The sequence below is a fragment of the Pyxicephalus adspersus genome, chromosome 3, assembly GCF_032062135.1.
Source record: "Pyxicephalus adspersus chromosome 3, UCB_Pads_2.0, whole genome shotgun sequence".
Taxonomy (NCBI): domain Eukaryota; kingdom Metazoa; phylum Chordata; class Amphibia; order Anura; family Pyxicephalidae; genus Pyxicephalus; species Pyxicephalus adspersus.
This window is the reverse complement of record NC_092860.1, coordinates 23,730,478-23,754,729: the sequence shown is the minus strand read 5'-3', so window position 1 is coordinate 23,754,729 and position 24,252 is coordinate 23,730,478. Positions and strand designations below refer to the sequence as shown.

Below are 24,252 nucleotides of genomic sequence, written 5' to 3'. Positions count from 1 at the left end.
ATATATATTACAGTGGAAGAATTTCGATTTTTGCCCAGAGATCTTTCATGACCATTTCCAGCGACAAAAGACTGACAGATGAACGAACAAGTGCTGTACATACAGCACTGTTCTGTTTTTATGGAGAGGGGAGGGGGAGAATGAGCGAGCGGCACCCCGCTGTGCTGTTCTCTCTTTACTTCTATTGCATTTGTTCATCTTCTGTCGTTCATGGATCGGGCAGCACGTATCCATTAACGCAGTCAGGCGACTTCTGTACATGTCGGATTCTTGACTGAGACACACCCGACTGTACATATCAGGCGAGAATCATCGGACATGTGTACATAGCCTTAAAATTGAAAGAATGATGTATTTTTTTTTCACATGACTGTACCTACATGGTCAGATTAAGGTGAGGTAGATTTAAGGAACACAAAAGTCTTCCACCGGTCTTCCTAAAATTCTTGTAAACTGACATCTCACATTGCAAATCCAAAAAAGTCTGTTTTTATCTTTTTAGATTAGAATACATCTATAAAAGCCCTATTGAAAATTTAGCAGTGTTGGTGGAGCGATGGTAAACTGATATTATAATAGTGGAGTTTGCATAATAGTTTATAATATAAAGTGGGACATCAGTTATCCTAATAATTTCTTGTAAAAATGTTTTTTTTTTGTATCTCCTAAAACATAAACCTGAAAACATTTACAAATAAAGAATTGACATTAAAATGTACAGTACATGTACATGTACATACAAGTACAGACTCACCTGCGATCATAATTTCAATCTCTGCTAATGTTGGGTTTTCGGGATCAACGATGAACAAATTAACATCTCCCACCATGCACTGGTCTTCTGGACATCCCTGATCCCATCTCACAGCATCCAGTATGATGAAGGTACACTCTGAAATGCAAAGGGCAAACAGTTATTTATTTTTATATGACCAGTCAAATAAATTAAGTCAGTTCAGTAGGATGGAGTACCAGGCAGAATGGGGTACATAGGTAAAGTATTTAGCACAAATAATATTATTAATATTATTACTACACAGTATTTATATAGCGCCATCATATTACGCAGCGCTGTACAAAGTCCATAGTCCTGTCACTAGCTGTCCCTCAAAGGGGCTCACAATATCATGTCCCTGTCATAGTCATATGTCTTTAATGATGTCTAAGGTCATTTTTTTGGGGGGGAAGCCAATTACCTCACTGCATGTTTTGGGGATGTGGGAGGAAACCCACACAGACACGGGGAGAACCTGAAAACTTCATGCAGATAGTGTCCTAGCTGAGATTCAAACCTGAGACCTAGCGCTGCAAAGGCAAGAGTGCTAACCCCTGAGCTGTTGTGCTACCTATTCTTTTAAATTGTCTTTAGATTTTGGATACTTTTTTACTCTAAAAACCATATGGATAAATGAAAAAACATAAACTCCAGACAAAAAGTTAGTACAACAATCAAATGCATATATATATATGTTTTACATGCCAAAAATTGTACTTATGTCTCTCCAGTCCTGCGATATGCTCATCTCTCTATAGATTGGGCCTGATTTATTAAAGCTCTGCAAGGCTGGAGAGGATACACTTTTATCAGTGAAGCTGGGTGATCCAGCAAACCTGGAATGGATTTCCAAAAAAGTAATTTGCTATTTGTTAGGTTCCATTCCAAGATTACTGGATCACTCAGCTTTACTTCACTTTACAGCCTTGGAAAACTTTAATAAATCAGGCCCATTTCTGAAAAATGAGCACATTAGACTGGCTCCTTATAAAGCTTCTTTGTTCCAGTCTACATTCTGCTGTACAAAGACCTGCACAATGCTATTTCCAGTTAGGATCAGGCACTTATATTGTCCTAAGAGAATGATTCTTAACTGATTACCAAAAGGTAATTATTTTACGTCTTGTTTTCACTTTTGGTTACAGTTGAATGACATTACTCTATACAGACCACATCTTTGGAAACTTTTACTACTGAACACAAAAAGAGAACCAACCTTTGCTGACTCTATTATTGTCTTGAATCATCTGGCACTAGTACATAGGGTTACCTTCCTATTTTACAGTCCTAGGACATTTCACAAGAACAACAGCAAAGTGTGGAGAAAAGGAAAAGACCGCTGAATTGTAAATCTCAATGACACTATTACACTATTACTAGGAACGGTAAGGTGGAGGAAGATATAATCAATTTTACTGTTTTTTATTGTCAATTCAGGGGACAATTGAATACAAGAGCTTATTTAATTTAGCCTCCCCATTTTGAAGCCCTGAATATTTTCGATGCAGAAACATGAGGGAATCAACAAGAGCTTTAAATTCTATATCCTGGATAAGTCACTCAGTGCTGAAGTATAATCTGCATTTATTCTGCTTTCTTCAGTTACCGCTTTTTTCCTTTACTAATCATCCTTCACCTATCAATCAACATGCTCATAAAATGATTTATTAAAACTTTTTTGTTAATTAAATTTCTTACTTTAGACCCAGTGAGCTCATTTGCAATTCACTTTGCTTCTCATTGCCATGCAGGGAGACCCATGAGTAATGAAATTGAAGTTTGGAAAATGAAAGGGGTGGGCCAGGGAGATTTAGGCTAGGGAGGAAAGGGCTAGATTATTATTATTAATATTATTATTGATAAACAGGATTTATATAGCGGCAACATATTACACAGCACTGTACAATAAATAAGGGTTGCCAGTGACAGACAGATACAGACAGTGACACAGAAGGAGAAGAGGACCCTAGATTGTGCTAATACTGCTAATTCAGCTTTAACATAAAACATATACAGAAATCTGTATGTGTAATATTGGTGTAATAATAAATCCAACACACAATTAAAGTAGAGGAGTTCCTTTAATACATTTTCTTATCATGTAAATTCAAATTTTATGGAGTCTGAATCCTCCTCTCCTACTGAAAGGAGCTTGGTTGGCTGTAATAGATGAGCCATATAAAACTAACAAGAGGGCACTAAACAAGCTTTTAGGAAGTTCAGGGTTTTGACAAAGAAAATTATACTCTAGCAAACTTTTGGTCTGCATAGATGCCAGTTTTGGCTTGTTGGAGCTTCTCCAGCAGCAAATGTAGAAGAAAAGTGCAAAGGGTTAATTTAAGCCTAAAGCTGTGTTTTCTTCAGAATTAAATGTGTGATGGGTCCTCAATAAGTATCAATAAATCACTGATCTGCCACCTGCACACAGCAAAACACATTGTAGCTTACACTGAATTATAATTATTGTGAATTGTGCTGAGAAACAGATTTTCTACTAAAGAATGACAAACCCAAATTTGCAGCATACAGGATTTGAGGTGGAGAATATGCTGGTAACCATGATGAATGTTTCAAATGGTTATAGAGAAACAATCATGAAAGATCTGTAAAGCAATCACACAATTGGACACAAATGGTAAACCAGTCAGTTGCTATCTAATAAGATGCCTCATTGTAAATTAAAGAAACAATGTCCTGAAGGAGGAGAATGGACTCTGAGGAGGATGGAGTGTATTGGGATTACATTGTTGGAAGAAAAGGATGGAAGAATATTGCAAATTAAACATTAGTAAATCTAATCTGTTTTATAAAACTGGACAAAATTTTCCTTGTAATAACTAAAGCTAATTTCAGTTTTGTGGTAAACCCCAGTGTTGTACTGTCTACTCAACTGTGCTCCCAGCTACTTCCATTCATCTGTATGGGAGCGGTTGGGAACCACTTTGTGAAAACCTTTGCACATGGTTGCTTTTGTGTTACAGTTCAGAAAGGGATGTGGCACAGTTCCTGTGACATTTTGCTTCTGGCCATGATCTTCTGGAGGTAGAACCACAACGCCACTACAAAAGCATCGACATGAGATGCATAAATGCGTGCCATTTATCTAAGAAGCGATTGACATCAAAGTGATCTCCCTAGTTAGCTCCCTGTAAAAGATCTACTTTAGAGCCCTTTAGACTTCAGTTAGTGTAGGTGGGCATGAGTGGATCCAAGAGGCCATAGTGGCCCTTCTAGCCATTACTAAACACATAGTAGCCCATCTTTTGGAACCTCGACCTAGTGAGTTATCAGGAATATCGTCCCAACTTCCAAATATGCATAAAAGAGGACCCATTGGGACTGTAAAACCTGTGATCCCATGTAGAAACTGTAATACCTTTTGCCAGAAGGCTGATATCGGGGGGCACAGCCATAATTGGTGCTTCAGGGAGGATCTAATAGCTTGTTGCTCAGTTTTGCTATGCATCTGGAAATACCTAAGCATGTGGTTTGTGACTGCAAAGTCTGAAAGGGGCTTAATATTTCAATCTACGGTACAGTAGGAAAAAATACAAAAATATGACTTGCTTTTAAAAATTCTTCCATGATCTATTTCTGCAGACTTCATCAATGAACGTTCAGGTAACAGATTTGCATCATCATTTATAAATGTCCATCCAACGTGTCCTACTTACTATCATTATCCTCCCTCCAACTGTGCTGCATATCATATTCCTGCTCCAGGGTCAGGGGCTCCGAAGCTGTTAGCTTCTGAAGCTCTTCTGACTTCATCCACTCATGGTATCTGAAAGAGAACATTGAAAAATAGATTTCTTTTATAACATAGATGATAATATGATCAGAACGCAGGATATACAAGGTAAAATTATAATGACATAAAGTAAACCAGTACCTCCTTTTTTTTCTAGGGAAAATCCCTTTAAGCACTTTTACATTGCAGTTACAGCAGAACTAGAAAATGTGAGCAGGCAGATTTTTTATTTTGATTTGATTGTTTAGTTTGCAGGTGATGAACCTTCTGTAATAAACCAAACTTACCTACCTGTTAGCAATCTTGTGTAATGTATGCTAAGCTGCACATGTACAGCTCAATGTATACCTGGCTGCTGGGAATGATTGACCTCCCATGCACATGCACCATACTAGCCTGGCCAATCAAGATGGCCAAAGAAACTGATCCTAGAAGAGAACCAGGTAAAGATGCCGACACCAGCAACAAAGTGAGAAGAGGTGAACGTACCAAAAATAAAATGTGAACAGGGAGGTAAGTTTATTGTATGTGCTGCACAGAACTGAATTGGAAGGGGAAGGGGTAGTAGTGGTGGGTAGCAAACACATTGGATGACTGAAGGAGGAAGCTGAGTAAAGTGTCATCAATGTGCTGATTCTTCTTCACTTTCCAATCACAGGTTAGTGATAAGAAGAAGCTGTATTCTTTACCTGACCGTGTCACCTACCTGGCTCTTTCATTGAGCAGATCTAAAAGCTCCTATAATATATAAAATAAAAAGCTCCTATATGTATTACAATGCATATTTTGCTTTTTATCTAAAATCCAGCTTTACCATTAACATACGAGATGATTTAGGTGATGGCTTTGGTACCTGATAACATGATGAGGCTCATAGGGTACTAACATCACCCGCTGTCCTCTTAGCACTGTGTCCTCATTCACACGCATGGTCCTGTAAACCAAAGAGAGATCAGAACTGATTATACAAGACAAAACACGTCTACTTGTTTGGTGACCTTAAAAGTAAACCTGTCATTAAAGCACGTCATAAGAGAAATATGTCGCCTGACCTTCTTCTCCTAAATGCAGTGTAGGTTCAGTGTGTCTGACTCCAAAGTTGTGAGTGACTGACCTAGAAGAAAGACAGAAATATGTCAGCATTCCAGATCCTTGTATTTGTTCTAGGTCAGTGGTTTGTAGTACTGAAGCTGCAGAATCAGAGCCCAACCAGGCAATGGATCCCTTGTGGTCCGATCATGAGACATTTTCTTTACAATAAAGCTGACCTTCCATTAAAATGAAATGTCCACTTATGGTGGCCCCTTCCCCAAACCTTCTTCTGTATGAAAAGTTCTTACTCTTCTGTCTTGGTAAGGATAAGATCATTGCCCTACTGGGTCATGAATTTGGACTTTGATGCCTTTTACAGGACTCTACCCACAACGGTTACATCAGGTCCAAAGGTAGAAGATACCGGGGGGGGGGGGGGGGGTGTAAGGTAAGTGTAGTTTTACTTTTCTCCTTTACAAGTGCATTTCAAAATGACATTGTGAGCAAATTCTTTGCCCCAGCCTAAATAGAAAAGTCCGGGCCCTGCCAGTTTGGTGAAGAAGGACCTTGCTCTCTGTACAAGCAGCGGGCTTTCTGCAGAGGTCCCCTAGAGTTTACCAATCCGCAAGGAGCATGAGCTTTATTGATTATAGAACTATATATGGTTCAACAGGGGGTATGCTGGCCCCTATGATAACCCTTAGTCCTGATATCTATAGACAAGCTTTTACAAATTCTCTTAAATGTACAATTAAAGGCCAAAACTTGTTTTTTAGAGCAGTGGTCCCCAACCTTTTGGAGCTCACAGACCAATAAAACTATGGAGTCTGGATCACACATGTGCGGGGAGCCGTGTGTAACTCAAAGGGGAGGAAATTTCCCCCATAGTGATGTCATGATGCCAGATCCTGCCCCCTGCGCTGAGCCTGCGATCCATATGGGGGACATTGTCCATGGCTCTGGTCAGTGCACCCCCCCACCGGGGTCCTTCTTCCAACTTCGTTGGGGGGGTGCACTGACTACAGCCGTGGACAACCGCTGGTCGCCATGCTCCCGTTTTCGGGTATGAAATAATTTTTGTTTTTTATCCGTAAGCCTCTGCAGAGATTTGTCTTAATTTCCTGTATCAAGTCACAACAGGATATGGGATGATATCTCTTCAAAAAATCTCCTCTTGCACAGAGCAAAGGTTTAGGTTGAACTTCATTTTTTTTAATTCAATCAGCTTTATTGAAATATTAGCAAGCTTTCAATGCACAGTCTCCTGACAGACATACCTCCTCCCCAGACGCATGCTATTCCCATGACAACGCTTTGACACGTGTCAGGAGAGGGGTTATGTGTGACTAGAGAAATTAAGGAAATGCAGAATGTGTGAATCAGCCAGGAAGTAAAACTCAGTGAGGAGCTCTGTATTACCCCACCACTATGCAGTGCACCCTCCTCCTCTATAGATCCAGACACTGTCTAAGTGACAGGCGATAAGAAACCTCAGTAGCTCCCCCCACCGTTTGCACCGAGCATACCACGGCACATGCCGGCACAACTTGTCACGTGTTCTTACCTCCCTCCGTCAGCGATACTCGTTTGGCCACGCCTACTTCCTCCCTCCAAGTCCCTCCCACACCCGGCAAACAAAAAAAAAAATCCATAGCGCTTGTTCCGGCCTGGGGATGACGTCTTCAACGCTGATTGGCCAGCCTAGCACATGATCTTGTTGGTGGCCACGAATGCTTCTGAGAGCCTAGGAACACATCTAGGGCTACGGTAACCAGGGGCAACAAGGCTGGGGGGCTACGGGGAGCGGGGCGGATGGGGTGTGCTGTGTGTGGTGGTGATACGGGGGTGGTGTCGGTGTTGTATACCCTGTTCTAATGATATGAGACTGTAATAGGCTTCTGTATCTATCTACTCTAATATAATACTAATGGCCAGCCTGAGACTTGTAGTTCTTTAAAGCAATATTATTTATATCCCAGCTCACCTTCATATGGGGGAGATAATATATGCATATGGTATGGGTCCATGTACCTCTTTGGGTATTGTCCCTACTTGGGGGTCTCCTCAGGCATTCATCATTTCAGCCAATGACAGGTCGGTGTCCCCATTGCAACATTTCCCCTCATTTCCTGTTCTGGTGACAACCTGTAAAATGTATTTTTCATCACTGTGTGTCTGATAAAGGATCACCAGGACAAAGAGAGATGGTGACACCATACAGTGGGGCCACAGACAACAATAAACCTCAGAGAATTGCTAAGTGCTGATTTACAATACATTATATACCGGCAGCCATCATGGCGTAGTCAGGCTCTGAGTTCCTTTCAGATCTGATAGTTTGGATGGGAAGTGACAATCCTTCTGCACAGAGCCTTATGGAGGCATTTCAAGGCAAAAATATTCTGTAAACTTTTATAATTTCCTCCTATTATTAAACAGCGTATAGCACCAACATATTACGCAGTGCTGTACATTAAATAGGGGTTGCAGATGACAGACAAATACAGACAGTGACACAGGAGGAGGAGAGGACCCTGCCCCGAAGAGCTTACAATCTAGGAGGTGGGGGAAGTCTCACACAATAGGAGGTGAGATATGGAATGGTGAGAAGTAGTGACTGTTTACAGAAGAAGAAGGGTGGGTGAGTATGAAAAGATGGGTTTTGAGCAGAAAGTATGAGCAAGCTGACAAGGACGAGGAAGACCATTCCAGAGAGTGGGGGCAAGTCTAGAAAATTCCTGGAGCCGTGCGTGTGATGAGGTTGTTGAAACCTTCCCACAGTGATCTGCAGTGTTTGGGGAGGGTAGCGTGTGAGACACAAATGGAGGAGAATTAGCTCAGTCAGATAATAAAAATATTGTTGGATGTCCCTCTCCTCTTAGATTGTAAGCTCTTCAGGTCAGGGTCCTCTCCTCCTCCTGTATCACTGTCTGTATTATTCTGTCATTTGCAACCCCTATTTAATGTACAGCACTGCGTAATATGTTGGCGCTATATAAATCCTGTTTATTAATAATAATAAATTCTTCTTTCTTTAATAAACTTGTCCATCACATAGTAACCGGTCTTATAACTTGTTATGATTGCTATGCAGAAGCTTTTCTTTGCCCTTTAAAGACCAAAAATCATTGATTGATACATGTTTCAGTAGTTGGTGTTTATTATAATTGGAGATCAGATTTTAGCTGGGTATAATCCAGGCACCTCTGTGTGATCATTGGTCAGTCATTGTGCACCTTGTAGTGTGAGCTCCCTTCATGTCTCTATAGGTCAGGCAGACTTATATACAAGGGTATGTCAGAGATCCGACATCCCAGCCATAAATTGCATTACATGACCAAAGTTTGGGCAGTGATGAGATGCTAAGCATCTAAAGCAAGGTATTATTATGAATATTATTGTTATTAATATTAATGTTTATATAGCGCCAACATATTACTCAGCGCTGTACATTAAATAGGGGTTGCAAATGACAGACACAGATAGGAGGAGAGGACCCTGCCCCGAAGAGCTTACAATCTAAGAAGCATCTATGTGCATATATTAGTGTTATCTGGTGTCTGTCTGATAAGTTGGGCTCTCTTTAATTATTTCTGCTCCTCATTATCTATTTACTGCCTCTCAAGATTAACATGACCAATCCTCCCTGAATATAATTACATTTCCTTATGTGAGGAGTTGAATATTGACTGCACACAATTATTTTTTATGGTAATGACGACGACCAAAGTACCATATAGACAGCACTCTTATTGCACAATTTGCTGAAGTACTCATTTCACACTATCAGTGACTCATTTTGTTATAAATGTATGTGAAACTGCTCCGTGTGTTGGGAAATTGTATCGTTTAGGCAGGATTACATTATGTGGGGTACCGCACCTTATGTGCATTGGTTTGTGGCGTAGGACCTTGAAGCACCATAATACACTCTAATGTTTTATTGTCCGCCATAGTGTGTTGGCCATTGAAATGAGAGGGCTGTCATTACACAACTCGTGTTAATGTGCTAAGTAACATTTGTAAACATCACAGGTGGGCATTACTACAGCTTCCCGATATCCGGAATCTATGTGCAGCACCCTGCTTGTCTCTTCAACCTGCAAAGCACAGGGACCCAGCAATAGTTCCCCCCTAGATTGTAAGCTCTTCTGGGCCGGGTCCTCTTCTCGCTCACGGTCTGTATTCATCTGTCATTTGCAACCCCTTTTTAATGTACAGCGCTGCGTAATATGTAATTATTAAATTTTATTATTATTATTAATATAAAATAAAAACAGTGTCACTGGATCTAAACCTTGGTAATGTAAGAAATTGTAGGTGGGTGGCAGACCCAACTCTTCAGTAACCACCCAAAAACAGCCGGGTCACTGAAAAATGCCGGGTGGTGCGCCCAGCTATAAGGGACTAGGGAGAACACTGAAGAAGGCAAAATATCAGCAGAATAAGTTTCAGCTTTAACTGTTTCCAAGCCCCTATACACCCTTATATTGTGTACCAGTCTATGGTTCCCTAGACATAATTTAAATGATATCAGTATATACCGGTAGATTCTATGTTGGTACATTCCTATTACTGAATATTATTAGCAGACCTTTGTAAAAAGCAGGTTACAGTTTTGGGAGTAATTGTCCAGTAGTTTCCCCGATGCATTGCAGTTCTTGTTCATATTATGTCTGTGTACTGTTGATAATAAAGTAGCTCTGAAATTATTCATTACCTGAAGCTGTACTTTAGCCACTGCCAAGTGGAAACTGGCTCCGGTAATTATGTGTATAGTTTTAGTTTAATTTTAAGCCCGTAAACAGACTGCTTCATGTCATTCCTTTAATTACACAGCAGGTAATTGTAATACTCCTAGAGGCCATTCATGGTGCTGGTAAAGGATAATAATAATCTTATCAATGGCTTTGTTACTTGAATTACTGGTGCAGTGAAATAGTTGTACAGATTGTTCGTTATAAAGCAGCCATACCTTGAATAGAAAAGCCTGTCCTTCCTATTATTATTCTTGATTTTTTTCATTCCTTTCATTATGTCATGATTTGTTGTTTAAAAGATCATTCATTTGTAGATCAGAAAATGTTATTCCTGAGTGTCTGACCTGACTGCACATGCCAGGCAAAGTGACAATATCACAACTCATCCCACTTCCTTTGCAGCACTGTCTTCCCGTTATTTCCTATCTGCAGCTGCCTAAAGTACCTGGTGGTATGAAAGAATATGGCTTCTTTTGCTGCTCTGGTCTGTGAACTTTAGGCCCAAGCACATGATAGCACAACTAATGCTAGTTACTAACATATGTGGATAAGAAGGGAGCGGAGAGGGATTGACTGTATGGGGGTTAGGGGTGACACCTTTGCATGTACTGTAATACTCCGCCAAGGGCTCTTTAAATTATTAAACAGCAAAGTGCTAATCAAGTTACTATTATACAGATGACCATTCACTAGCATTTACAAATGTGTATTGAATATACCTTACAATATATACCATACAAGGAAGTAAATTATAACAAGTCAAATAAAAATGGACATCAGGTATTCCCTATAAATCATATTGGAAATCCTTTCCTTTTAAATTTCAAGGGGGAAATAAAACTTTGCATGCCCTGCTTGGGTTAAATGTTTATATCTAGGAGATATTGTCCCCCCCTCTAGACCCTAACTACCCTTTAACCTTTGTTTTTTCTGAAGGTATGTGAGATAAATATCTGCATGTTGTGTCTGCAGATTTGTTGGATCTACCTGAGCATGCAGTCTAGCTCCAGGGCTAATATTCTTTAAAGATAATAGATGCATATGACTTAAGCAGCCTACATATATGACGACTGAAGTTTGTATATTTGAAGCCACACTGCCTATTGCATTTCAAGAAATACCGAATAATTCATATTTTTATGTTCTTCATTCCTTTCCAGGTCCTCTTGCCCCTTTTCCCTTTCCTCAGCCCACATCCTATCCAAGCCATGGCGGGTGACATAACCGAAACAGGGGAGCTCTACTCTCCATTTGTAAGTAATAGTTTTATAACCCAATCTGCTCTGTAGCTGTTTGTTATTTCTAATCAGGATCATAGACTTTATTGTATGCAATTGCATATACAATTATCATCCACAACATTAAAACTGTCTGCTGAAATGGAGTCTCAATATTTCACTTGTCAGATTCCCAGCTGGAAGTAAGCTGGTTGGTTGCCAGAGGTCTGTAGAATAGTGTGATAGTTAAGCTGGACCTCAGAGAGCACTAAAACTAGAACTAAAACTTTTCTAAAACCCATTTTGTAGATGGGCCTGCTTGTAGCTGTGTGGCTATGTAACATCTCATACTTTTGTTTTTACTTTTCCTGTTAACAAACAGGGAACATAGATTTGCACACAACTTACTTCATGTCACCACATGTCTACATACCCCTCCTCATGTACATACATGGACTCCATTGTAACGCAGGAATGCTGGGAAATACATTTCTGACATTTGTTCTTCTTCCTACTTTGGGTGTCACCTGAGCGCATCTGACTGACGCTCCAGCCTTTTGAATTTAGAGATGAGATGAGAGGAAATGAAATGTAGTGCAGTGTTTAAGCTGATATGGCCCATTAAACAGATATTCTGTCCATGACTTGACTAAAATTATCTTTGTTTATTTACTCATCAACCTGACTGCTTTTAGAATTTACCTTTATCAAATTTTGAGTTTAGTTGAGCCTTATTGTCTGCAGTATGAACATGGGACCTCTTATTGAGACCTCAAATATAAAGTGTTCACTTTATAAAATAAGCAATCGGACATTCCCTTGTGGGAGTGTTCCAGGTCCATATGTTTCAATGGCAGTAATTGATTCCCACCTGTGTTCTCTGAACTGTCAAATGTATTAATGTAAATATTTATTTTAATAAAAAAAGTCTTCATTTCCTACCTCCCGGTATGGATCATTGGAGACCCCTGAAGCATAGATGTTGTTACCATATGAGTATATATGTCAAGACCTCAGATAGTTCCAGGATTAAAGACAGTGGTCAAGTAAAACGGCTGACTACAGTAGAAGTTTCCGCAAGTTCATTACAGAAGCACTTTTTTCCCCCACATGTTCACACATTTTGTAAATTGCAAAGCAAAGCAGGACTTCTTCTTCCTGTTCTATTGTATTCTCTCAGATTGCATTTTGTTTGTCTTACATTTAACCTTCAATGGATAATGCCTGCAGACACCCATGTGAATAAATCTTCTTGTCAAAGACCGTCAGGCTTTCTTCCATGTTTTTTTGTAGCAGCTGTGCTTCTGCAAATGTATTGCTTGTGATGCAATGTGTCACATCAGACTGAATGGCCTATAACCTCCATTCTCTTACACATTTCCCACTTCATGGTCCTTGCACAACTGTATCAAGACACTTGCATAATATGTGTACAAAGCACATCTCCATGTCTGTGGGTATGAGCAGATGATGCTAGACCCCCTTTTAACCACTTGATGGGTGGATTGGGATCCGCTATATTTTTTCCTCAGATGTACTAGGCTAAGGGAAATGGACTACCCATTAAATATTTTTATTCAGGATGTTGCCTAAAAGTTGGACTTGGAACAAAGTGAAATTGGGATCAGATCCAATCTAGAGTTACCTGCTCTAAGACAGGACGATAACTTTAAATGTTTAAAATGCCAACAAGCCAACTTTAAATAAATGTACCTACCGGTATAGATTTATTTTATTCCATGGCTTTATAAATATATGTTTGCATTTTGTTTCCCATATAGGTTGGGCTTGTGTATATGTTCAATTTAATTGTGGGCACAGGTGCACTGACCATGCCAAAGGCCTTTGCCAATGCCGGCTGGTTGGTCAGTCTCATCCTTATTATCTTCTTGGCATTCATGAGGTGAGTGAACAAAATATTATATCATTAAAAATTATTTAAAATCAAATGAACTTATGAAGTCTGTAAAGAATCAGATACTTGCTTTTATGAATTTTAACAAATTGTTGCAAAATATTAGAACACGTGCAATTTGTCAATAGGGTCCAATCTGCTGACGCATTCTTCTCTCAATCTGATGGACCCGTGTGTGATATTTATACACATGCCGTAATATTCAAGAGTCGGATTAACTTAAAAATGGAGAGAAGGCTTGCATTTATTTTCAGAAAAAAAATACATTCACATCACTGTGTGGCATTTTCAAAACCATTTCCATCAGATATTGATCTTGAACAGCTTTCTTTACTTTGTCATGCTCCTGCTACTAGCAACTGTGCTCCAGCAGGGCCCTATCATGCTCCGGAAATGGCCTTTTTGGCACTCTAAAGCTTGTAAATCACAAATGTCCTTGTAAAAGGGTTACGGTCAGGCGCACTTGGCTAGTGTCCAGGACACAGGCCTATATTCCTAAACCACACTTGGCTCTAACCCGAACCACTCAAAAGTGGCTCCAGAGCCACCTCCAAATTTTGGCATTGTGGAGAGATGGAGTATTTGGCCCACTCAATCTTTCCAGAACACTCCAGACTTGGATCCCAAATAAAACTCTAGAAATCTGCTGCACAACAATTACTTGCAGCCTTATCCAGCCCGTTAATCTTTTCCCTTGGTAAAATGGCGGATAATGCTGCAGAAAATCCTCTAATATACCACTATGCTACAATATGTATTATATGTATTCAATCCGACTACTAAAAATTAAAGCTTCATTTATCCTAAAATAATATCAAATATGTGAAATGGCCACATTTATAGGTGACTAAGATCACCACTAATTTACCTGTTATCAATGTGTATATGTTGTTCTTTTTTTCTAGTTATATGACCACAACATTTGTAATAGAAGCCATGGCTGCAGCCAATGCTCGGTTACGCTGGAAGAGATGGGAGAAAGAGGAGGTGAGTTCCTTGGCATCCAGAGGATTCCAGGTGTTACCCTATACTCCTCTCCAGGGAATGAATGGTGCATTATTATTTTATTATCAAATAGCAAATGTGTGCCTGTTTATTGTGCACAGTACAAAAATGTATGTCTGTGTAGTATTAGCCTGAGTAAAACCGCACAAGAGTGCAGTGACATTGGCAGTGTATGCAAGAGCACCTGTCAGGTGGAGTGGCAGGAAGTGTGTATTACGTGCAAGAGTGTGTATTGGTGCAGTGGGGGAAAAGGGTCATGGCAACAAGCAGGGTGCACATTAGAGGCGTCATGCACACCCAGGTGTTGAGAGAGAACACAAGCTTTGCTTACTGTTGACCTCTAAGCCTATAGCAAAGTGTGTGAAGTGGACAACCTGTTGGCAGCATGTGTTCAAAGCAGTACTGGAGTACACCGTTGCCACAGTACCTTTTTTAGGAAAGTAAGCAAAGCATGATGCTATTTGTAATACAGATTTTCCTCACTTAATGGCCAGTTTGAGTTCCAACAACCTTTAAGCGAGGAGCATAGAAAGAGCTGCGAGCAACAGCAGCGTATGCCAGTGACAGGTTCACTGACAGCCTGCAGACTCGAATTGGAGAGGATTGCTACACAGGATGAAAGATGAACCTGAGAAGAGTGATGAGGAGATGCCGCAGAGCTGTACACTGTACAGTTCTTGCACAGTGTAATCGTCTGAGAGCCGTTCAGTCACCAAATGGGTATATTCAAATAAACTACCCAGGAGTCACCGGTAACATTACCTGCATTACTCCCACCTTTCAGTAGCCAGAAGGAGGTAAGTTATTGTGAGGGCTGGCAAAGAGGCAAACCTTTTATTTGCATAAAAGGTTCACATTACACAACTTTACAATATCAGTGCACTTGGTGTAAATCCAGGCTAAATAATATTACTTTACTTAACCTGTAATTTTTGTCCTATGCATAATAAAAAGGTACAAAATACCATACATACTGCTTTCGTTTTAGTCCTTTGCTCTAGAAATTGTATATAGGTAGCTGAGATGAAGGTAAATTTCCTATAGGAATAAATCTGATTCTGCTGATTTCTTTATGAAGACTATTCCTAATTTACGTATTCTCCTGATGCTCCTGGTTTGACTTTAGACTTCTGTCCTCTTTTGTAGGAAGTGGATTCTTCTGAAAATTCTGATAATGAATCTCTGCCTCCAGATGGGTATGACAGCTCAGAAGTCCGACCCATCCTTTCTGTGCGTGAGTATTTATGTGTCTTCGGGAGAATTTTCATCAACTCGCTCTTTTTTTTTTTTTTAATTTAAATTTTAAAAATATATGACTTTACCTTTTTTTTAATATCTTTCAGAGCGCCGTGGTTTATCCGACCCTTTTGAAATTGTTGAGAGAATGGAAATGGGTCAGATGGCGTCAATGTTTTTTAATAAAGGTATGAATTATGTTGCGAGGAGCTTCAGTATATGGCATTGCAGCAGTTTTATAATGCATTGCCTTTTCACCACAGTCCTTTTCTGTTTAAAATTATTAATTGTCACTTTTCCTTTGATTGAATTTGTGGTTTCATGACTTATGTAGAGAAATGTTTCCAGCAGGTGGAGCTAGATTACTAATCAAAGATGTTTAATTTATATTGTTTGCTGCTAGCACAAGTCACTGGAAATACATATTCATAAGCAGCACTATGTGAAAATGTATCATCTGCACTATAATGCAATGTGCTGTATGAAATGGAAACCATCTTTGATCAGTTTTTATTGGTTTCAGCTGCTTACAGAAAACTGCATGTACTATAAATAAAAACAGTAGGGGTTCATTTGATAACTTGGTTATGAGAACTATAGGGTGCAATAATCCAGACAGTCACTGATTTATGTGAATAACACTGCATTGATTACATCTGTGTCTGGATGAATTTAGCTTGTTGGAGGTATTTTGTATTGTACGATTGCTTAAGGTTTAGCAGGGCTTTCCCTGGGGATGCAAGACATGTCAACAAATAGTGTGAAGATATGTTTTAGTTAGGAGGAACTAAGGAAAATAAAATAGTAGACAAATAATAGGCAGGGTATGACTTTTTTTTAGAATATGTTGGGGGTAATCCTTCAGCTAGAAATCTTGAACCTATAGGTAGAAATCTTCTGTGTTTAAAATGTGTAATACTGGACAGATCATGCTCCTTCTAGTTCTCCGAGATATCTGTTAGAACAGTATGGCTCTTTCATTACATTCATTGCCTGATACTTATAAAAGGGAGGAATGGATTAAAGCATAATTTTTTTTTCTTGATTATGGAAAAGGTAAGAAAGGAAAAACGCCATGGGTTTTTTTTCTGTGCCTTTGTTAAGTTTTGGAGCTTTTCCTTGTTAGAAAAATCACATCGTTAGACAATTGTCACTGCTAACACCATTAGAAAATTCTAGTGGTCACCAGAAACACATTGGGGTCTTTTTATAAAGCAGTGAATCTATCATTCACTGAAACATTCTCTGGTGTCCAGAGTGCATGTGTTTCAATCACATTATTTCTCCACCAGAAAATGTTTTAATGAATGTCAGATTCACCACTTTATACATAACATGAATTATCCAAGCAAGTAGACATGAATAAAAATCACTAACAAGGGTTCTAACTCTCTACATTATCTAAAAAAAAATTAATAAATGCATTATGAATAAAATATGACTTTGCTCGTTTTGATTTTGGGATTTCTCTTCTTTATCTACAGTTGGTGTAAACCTCTTTTATTTGTGCATTATCATATACCTTTATGGAGACCTGGCTATATATGCAACAGCTGTACCTCTGTCACTTGTGCAGGTCACATGGTGAGTAACACTGAGATAGGGATAGAAGAATTTGAGGCAGTGGAAATCTGCAGCATAAAGAAATGGTGTTGTGACCAAATGAGCATGTTTGTATTTCCTTGCTGAACAAATAAATAAATAAATGCTTTCTGTTACAACTGACATATACTAATGTATTTATCTAGGCTTCATTAGTGATTTTATTCCTTTGCTTTTATTTTAACCACCTTCTGACAATTGCTTCATTAAGCTAGAGACCAACAGAGGATCTTTTATATCCCGTTCATGAAGTAAAATGTAGGAATGATCAATCTTTCATGATCTCTCAATTCTCCGTTTGTGTTCAAGTGATCACTGCAAACAAGATGGTGCCGCATGTTAGCTATTTTAGTAGCTGCTATCGATCTCCTTTGCAGCTCTAGCCTAATGAGGTGATTTCCAGCAACTGTTTGAACTCCTTCGTAACAGAAGATTAAAATCACTTACGTATATTGGCCCTTTGGGCTGGATCACATGAGTGATTTTAGCAGCTGCATAATGACGTTCATTAATATTTTTGTTGCTAGGACAAAAATTCATTATTAAGTCTTTGCGTCACACATTTGGCTTTTTTTTTAGCCTTTGGAGCTAGCTACACAATCCATCACTTCAGTAGCTTCTAATGTTATCCAGCTCAGCTTCTGTTGACCATGTAACACCAATGACTATGTAGAGAAATGTTGCAGATGGCTACAGTAGCAACATGGAATCCAGCTTCAAATCACAGGAGAGCGTTGTTTGTTGCAAATCTGTGTCTATTTACACTGCAAGCGTTTTAAAAGTCATCAGGTTTTATTGGTACCATATCCACTGATACTGTGGCTCTTAAACACTATAGGCCTATTTCACAAAAGATTTTGCCAATGCATGTTAAGGTGCGATGAGTAAAAATTGAAATCTCACAATATTGCAATTTAAATAAAAATAACACTAGTACAGGTGAACTAAACTAAACCCATGTGATGTGAATCCAGTCTTTTCAAGCTCTCTTGGAAACACCGGTAACAGCTGGGACTGTTTACGTGGCATTCTTTTTGGCCTCCTATAGGTGTTCCACATGCAGGATTTTCCTAGCATATTCACCCATTTTTATCTACAGTCTGTAGAAATACTCATAAAGTACTTTATGGGACCGATTCCCACACATGCTTTATGTTTAGTGTGCGTTAAAGGTATTGCAAAGGTGTGCAAAGTATTTTGCAGACAGAAGCCAAAATACTTAATTTACCTTTCCTTAAAGCAGAATAAATTGCTGTGTCATCATGGGTGGTCATATTGCCATAATATGCAAGCTTGGAGTTAAAAGCAGATCGTCAGGAGGTCTAGTGCAATCTCTTAGGGCTTTATCTTTAAAACAGAGAACCTACAATTTCCTTTAAAATGACATTGAACCTAACATTTCCTGGTGGAACACAGTTACTGTTATTGAAACACATGGGCAGAGAAGATTTCCATCAGGTAATGTCAGGTTCCCTGTTTTATAAAGAGAGGCTTGAAATTATTAAATATCTAAAAGTGTTAACCATTACTTGGCACTCAAGTTTCTTCAAATTAGAATTTCATATCTGAATTTTGTTTGTTGGCTTTTTGATTGCAATGCGTTTGTGTCCTGCAGCTTCTCTGGAAATGCAACTTGTGGATCTGGGACAGCAGAGATGAATGACACACAAGCCTGTTGGGGGAAGATTAAAAGAATTGATGCCTATAGGATCTATTTGGTGAGTTTTCTTTATTTAAATGGAAATGATTATTCAGTGCAGTAAGGTGATTTTGCTTTCCTGCCTGTTGTCGCCTTTTTCTTTTTAAAAGAATATAGTCATTATAGTTAGGAGCAAATTCAAGCTAAAACATATTGTGTTGGGGGGGTGTCCCTTGACTATACAGAATGGCAGATCAAGTGAACATTGAATGGAATGTAATATATTGTATAACATGTACACTATACAGGCATGGAGTAAAACCAGTCAGCAAAAGATTTAACCTTTTCTATGTACTCTGTATCAAAGGTTTAATTCATTTTTAGTTTCCCTTCTTTGAATTGAAAGAACTAATCAGGGATAATTAAAGGTTCTGAGATGGGGTTGGGTGGTTGATTGGGTGTTCTGATGCTTCAGAGTTGGATACCCGTTGCAAATAAATGGCTTGATAAGTAATAAAGCAAGGATATGGATAACGGCACTGAAGCACAGATTTGCAGTATGAATTGAAAGCTTTGCTGTCTCTGACTACTAGTCTTTTACTACTGTTCAGACCATTTTGTCATAGATACAAAACCTCCTTAAATATTTGCTCCAGTCAGTAATTAAAACAATTTTTTTTTTAGGCTGTATTCACTCTGCTTCTCGGCCCATTTACCTTTTTTAATGTGCAAAAAACAAAGTACCTCCAGATCTTAACTTCTCTAATGAGATGGATTGGTAAGTATGAAATATGCAATCACATTATTCTGCATGGAAATGTTTTATTAATTCTTTGTAACATTTAAACTCGGAAAATAAAACATTTAACTGGTTCTTTACAGCAGCAACAGTGAAATTATTTAACAACAAACTCCAGATACTTCCAGAAACAAAATGTTCCCATTTATTCCCAATATTCCACATTCCCAACGCTCCTGTGTATTTGACCCCACAAGTAGATTGTGACATTGGTTATTTAGCCTTTAAAGGCTGTCACTGTTTGGAAAGAGGATCAAGGTGCTGCAGGTCTGAAAAGCAAACAAAAGCACCATAGGATAGACCTATCATAATATATTCATATTATACATCAGTCCTAACCCTGCATATTCTTATTGGTTCATCACTATAATAAGCAGCCAGCAAGTTCTATACCACTGGTAAATGTTTGAGCTTGTTGGAAGGATGCAGCATTAGGTGTCTGCGCTTCATACCTTAGTTTACCGATCCCCCAATCTTCCCCACTGGGTCACCAGTTTGCCCTTTACCTATTGCGTCTTCAGTTTTCACCTTTTTCTTCTTTTGAACACCAGTTTAAAATGATACCAAAAATTACCTTGTATAATAAACCCGTTCAACAGTTCAGTAAATGATTGAAAACCAATTTAAACAAAAAATGTAACAAATATAAAAACTGTAACATAAAGGGCATAGGTGTCTGGCTGTACCATCTAGATTTACCTTGTGAGTGATGTTGGCACCAGTATGGTATCAGTAACCGGATCTTCATGGTTTCAGGCTAAAAGCAACAAAATTGTTGTGTATGGTCAACATGACTTTCCAGAACACCAGTGTTTTCTACATTGTACAAAGTGGCTGTTGTATAGTACTGCTGTGTCAGACACATGTGGCCTTAAAAATTTAGCACATAAAAGTGAAAACTTGTTACTAACGAGGCTGATTATGTTAGGGCCATGTAATGCCGACCATATAATAACAACAAAAAATATCCCAGGGTAATTATTGCTTATTTGAAATAATTATGTCTTTCCAAAATCTGATGCATTAAATATGAGATCCATAAACTATTTTACTTTTCTATTTATACTTGTAACCTTATTCTGCTCATGATGGCAGCGATCAGCTCTCCTACCTAATACAGCCACCACACCTAAACACTGATAAGCTGTAATTTATTTATTTTTTTTTCTGGTGGTTTGATTCACTGGTATTGGAATCTGAATATAGATTATCAATTAGATTGGAGTCTTCATGTTTTAAAGCTGGATTTCAGGCTTGACATACACTAGGCATTTTTATTATTATTAACTATTAACTTGTATTTATATAGCTACATATTACGCAGAACTGTACAAAGTCCAAAGTCATGTCAATAGATGTCCCTCAAAGGGGCTCACAATCTAATGTCCCTACCACAGCCATATGTCATTAAAACAGTCTAAGGTCAATTTGAGGGAAGCCAATAAACCTGAGATTCAAACCGGGGACCGAGCGTTGCAAAGGCCAGAGTGCTAACCTCTGAGCCACCATGTTGAATCTAAATTTGCTTTGTGAATTTCATCCAGATCTGTGCAGTAATCCGACAATAAACTCCTGCACCTTTGCCTCTGTATGGGGATTTCCTGTAATAAAGGCAAGTCGCTGCTTCTCTCTGATTTTGCAGGGTGACTGGTCATGTATCTGCCCCCTGTAGTTTTCAATAGGCATCCTGCAGTGCATGGACCTGCTGCAGCACACCTACATCCCTGATTACTGTGTACAAGACTATTATCTGAGTATTATCTGGGTTAGCAAAAGAACAAAATAAATTGATATAATTTGTGGCTATTGAAGAGTATATAAGAGGTTTTGTCCCAGAAGTTTATCTGTAAACTTACATTGACTTTCTTATTTAAATCTAAATCTTTTTCAAAACAAAATCAATTTTGTTAAAATGATGGAAATGATTGAAAATTCATGTTGGGATATAATTTACTCTGTCCACTATCACATGCAGGGGAAGCAAAGGTCTCCATTCTTTCCATCCTATATACTATAGAAACTCATTTTCTTTCAACTTACCAACTTTTGCTACCCACAGGCAAAAGGAGATTAAAATCCTCTAGAAAATTCAGAAACCAAATCACGTCTGTATATAACAGAACTCATCCTCTCAGCCCCCTCTACCACAGTGCATTCACAAGGAGACCATTCCTGAGGCAGATCTGTAACCCTATACATGCTGGCTAAGATGGGCTCTGTCCTGGCAGCACTGTGGGAAAGAAAGTTCGTGGAAGTGTCAGGGGCCTCCTTCTCCAAATGATTTATGGAGCGAGTAATGAGTTTTCACAGCTTTACTGCCACTTTGTTCTCATCTGAGTTCTGTCATAAATCGTAAAGACATCAGTTTAACTCTTGACCACCCTGAATGTGCAGGATAGATAGAAATTTGTAGGGAGAGTAACTACAAGGGCACAGAATGACCTTGAAGAGAGACAGCAAGTAACATGTTTTTTGAAAACATGGCCTAAACCACGTCATTTGTTTTTTTTTATTCTATAGCGTTCATCATCATGATTGTGATCGCATTGGTCCGTATTGGCGAGGGTCAAGGTGAAGGTCATCCTCCTGTTGCAGATATCTCTGGGATCCGAAACCTGTTTGGCGTTTGTGTTTATTCATTTATGTGCCAGCATTCTCTGCCTTCTCTAATCACACCTGTGTCCAGGAAAAAACACATAACCGGACTCGTCTTGTTGGACTACATACTGGTTCTTTCATTTTATAGCCTGCTTTGCTTCACGGCTATCTTCTGCTTCTCCTCCGGAGCACTCATGGATATGTACACTCTAAACTTCAGCGGGTGTAGGTCTTTCGTGCCTCCAGTGATTGGCTACTTTCTAGGACTTTTCCCCGTATTTACTATCAGCACCAACTTTCCCATCATTGCAGTCACTTTGCGCAATAACTGGAAGACACTCTTTCACCGTGAAGGAGGGACATACCCATGGCTTGTAGATCGTATTGTCTTTCCATTAATCACACTGGTACCCCCCATCATTGTGGCATTCTGTACCAACCACCTTGAAATACTGGTTAGCGTTACAGGTGCATATGCTGGCAATGGTATCCAGTATGTTATCCCAGCTTTCCTTGTGGCCTGCAGCCGTAAAGACTCTGCCCTTGTGTATGGACCAGGACTCTCTAACAAGCACAGGTCCCCTTTTAAACAAAAGGGCTGGGTTTGGTTTGTCCTCCTTTGGGCACTATCATGTTTTATATATGTAACAGCCAACATAATCCTGACTGATGTTAACCTATAGATATCGGATACTGTGCACACACCATGGACAAGGCTGTGCAGGACACAGTAGTGGATCTCCGGTTTATGGCTGTCAATTCAGCAGCCTGTCCCTGATATGGTTTTAAAGCTGATAAAGCTATGGGGCTGGCCCCCATTTTTGCTGGACATTGATTTGTTGATCGTGTTGGTGTAATGACCGTAAACAGTCTGTAACATCATCCATTGCCAGAAATCACGGATGGTTAACTCTTTCATAATCAATCTTTCTGTGCCTTTTCCTTCACTATGTTAATATCGCTTATGAAAGCACTGCCAGTCCTTTGCTTGTCCTTATATCACTGGCTTGCGATGGACATTAAATTGCCTCAGTTTGCAAAAAGGGAACTCTTACATGTTTAGTGCCTTTTTAGCATGGCACACAGGTACACTTGTTGTTTAATATGAAGAGTTGTCTGGATTTCATGATGTGTATAAAAAGTGCTTTCCAAAGATCCTCACTGATCTGTCTGTGTAAAGATCAGCTTTGATCTGTGTGCAATGTTAAACTAAATAAAATTAGGATGTCTGGCATTCAGTTGGTTTGTTTAGTTGAGGGAAAGCTTTTGTTACCCAAGAAAAACACCACCCATTCACATCATGTTCCCAGTGGAAACTGATTACAAATGCTGCTGGTTCTGATTAGATTTCTCCCCGCCCCCCCTCCTAACTCCCTCCAGCAGGAGAGGTGATTTATGAGTACATTATTCTTTGGCTTGATGAAATCTGTACGTGACATGGCTTTGCTTGTGTTGTACACGATGCTTGTGTATCTTCATACATGCCCTACACTGTAAGATTGAGGGTACCCTAAGGGTGAATGTCTGTTAAAGACATTGACGTTTAAAGGAAACTTTACTTGCATTGCAAATCCTGAATAAGCATGCTGTATGGGAGAATAAAACTAAAAAAATTTAGAGCATAGAGCTGAGACAGGTCCGCTGGAATCCTAGTCCCCAGGTACTGGAGTGCCTTATCTTCCCATTTAAAAGAGAAAGATGGAATAAGACGAGATCGAAGGGACTGAGGCATCGAGATGCTCAAGGCTGCAGATTTATAGTAGTTGATTTTAAAGTTTGACACATATCCATATTCCCGTATTGTGTGAATAAGGTTCGGTAGGGATGTAAGAGGGTTAGTGCTCATGAAAAGAAGGTCATCTGCATAAGCTGCCACTTTATGCTCACAACCATTTAACATAAGGCCCTGAATATCGGGGTTGG

General features: G+C 39.2%; 2 protein-coding genes across 5 annotated transcripts in view; one reads left to right on the top strand and one right to left on the bottom strand.

Moving 5' to 3' along the window:
* NAT9 (N-acetyltransferase 9) overlaps window positions 1-7,170 on the bottom strand; it is an 18,056-nt gene extending 10,886 nt beyond the window's left edge. For 2 of the 3 annotated variants that reach the window (XM_072403949.1, XM_072403947.1), the window contains exons 1-5: window positions 7,123-7,170; window positions 5,579-5,640; window positions 5,380-5,460; window positions 4,450-4,559; window positions 755-892 (exon numbers count right to left, since the gene is read on the bottom strand). In XM_072403949.1, the coding sequence (XP_072260050.1) occupies window positions 755-892; window positions 4,450-4,559; window positions 5,380-5,456 (325 nt within the window). In that variant the 5' untranslated portion in view covers window positions 5,457-5,460; window positions 5,579-5,640; window positions 7,123-7,170. The remainder of the gene's footprint in view (window positions 1-754; window positions 893-4,449; window positions 4,560-5,379; window positions 5,461-5,578; window positions 5,641-7,122) is intronic. The other variant, XM_072403948.1, reaches the window with a different exon arrangement.
* A 24-nt stretch (window positions 7,171-7,194) lies between these two features.
* Window positions 7,195-23,563, top strand: TMEM104 (transmembrane protein 104). 2 transcript variants are annotated; one of them, XM_072403945.1, is made up of 10 exons: window positions 7,195-7,325; window positions 11,479-11,571; window positions 13,317-13,438; window positions 14,356-14,437; window positions 15,602-15,689; window positions 15,799-15,879; window positions 17,176-17,275; window positions 18,909-19,011; window positions 19,617-19,710; window positions 22,252-23,563. In XM_072403945.1, exons 2-10 carry the CDS (start codon window positions 11,527-11,529, stop codon window positions 23,010-23,012), a joined length of 1,476 nt encoding a protein of 491 aa, XP_072260046.1. In that variant the 5' UTR covers window positions 7,195-7,325; window positions 11,479-11,526; the 3' UTR covers window positions 23,013-23,563. The 2 variants fall into 2 exon arrangements, with proteins under 2 accessions (XP_072260046.1, XP_072260047.1); XM_072403946.1 differs by lacking the exon at window positions 7,195-7,325 and adding an exon at window positions 9,503-9,736.
* The last annotated feature ends 689 nt before the right edge of the window (window positions 23,564-24,252 follow it).

What these genes read in the sequence shown, in the direction of transcription:
- TMEM104 (XM_072403945.1), top strand. Translation starts at nt 11,527, where the DNA reads ATGGCGGGTGACATAACCGAAACAGGGGAGCTCTACTCTCCATTT. An exon ending in GGGAGCTCTACTCTCCATTT is followed by an intron (nt 11,572 to 13,316) that starts GTAAGTAATAGT and finishes TTTCCCATATAG; the next exon opens with GTTGGGCTTGTGTATATGTT. An exon ending in AGAGATGGGAGAAAGAGGAG is followed by an intron (nt 14,438 to 15,601) that starts GTGAGTTCCTTG and finishes CCTCTTTTGTAG; the next exon opens with GAAGTGGATTCTTCTGAAAA.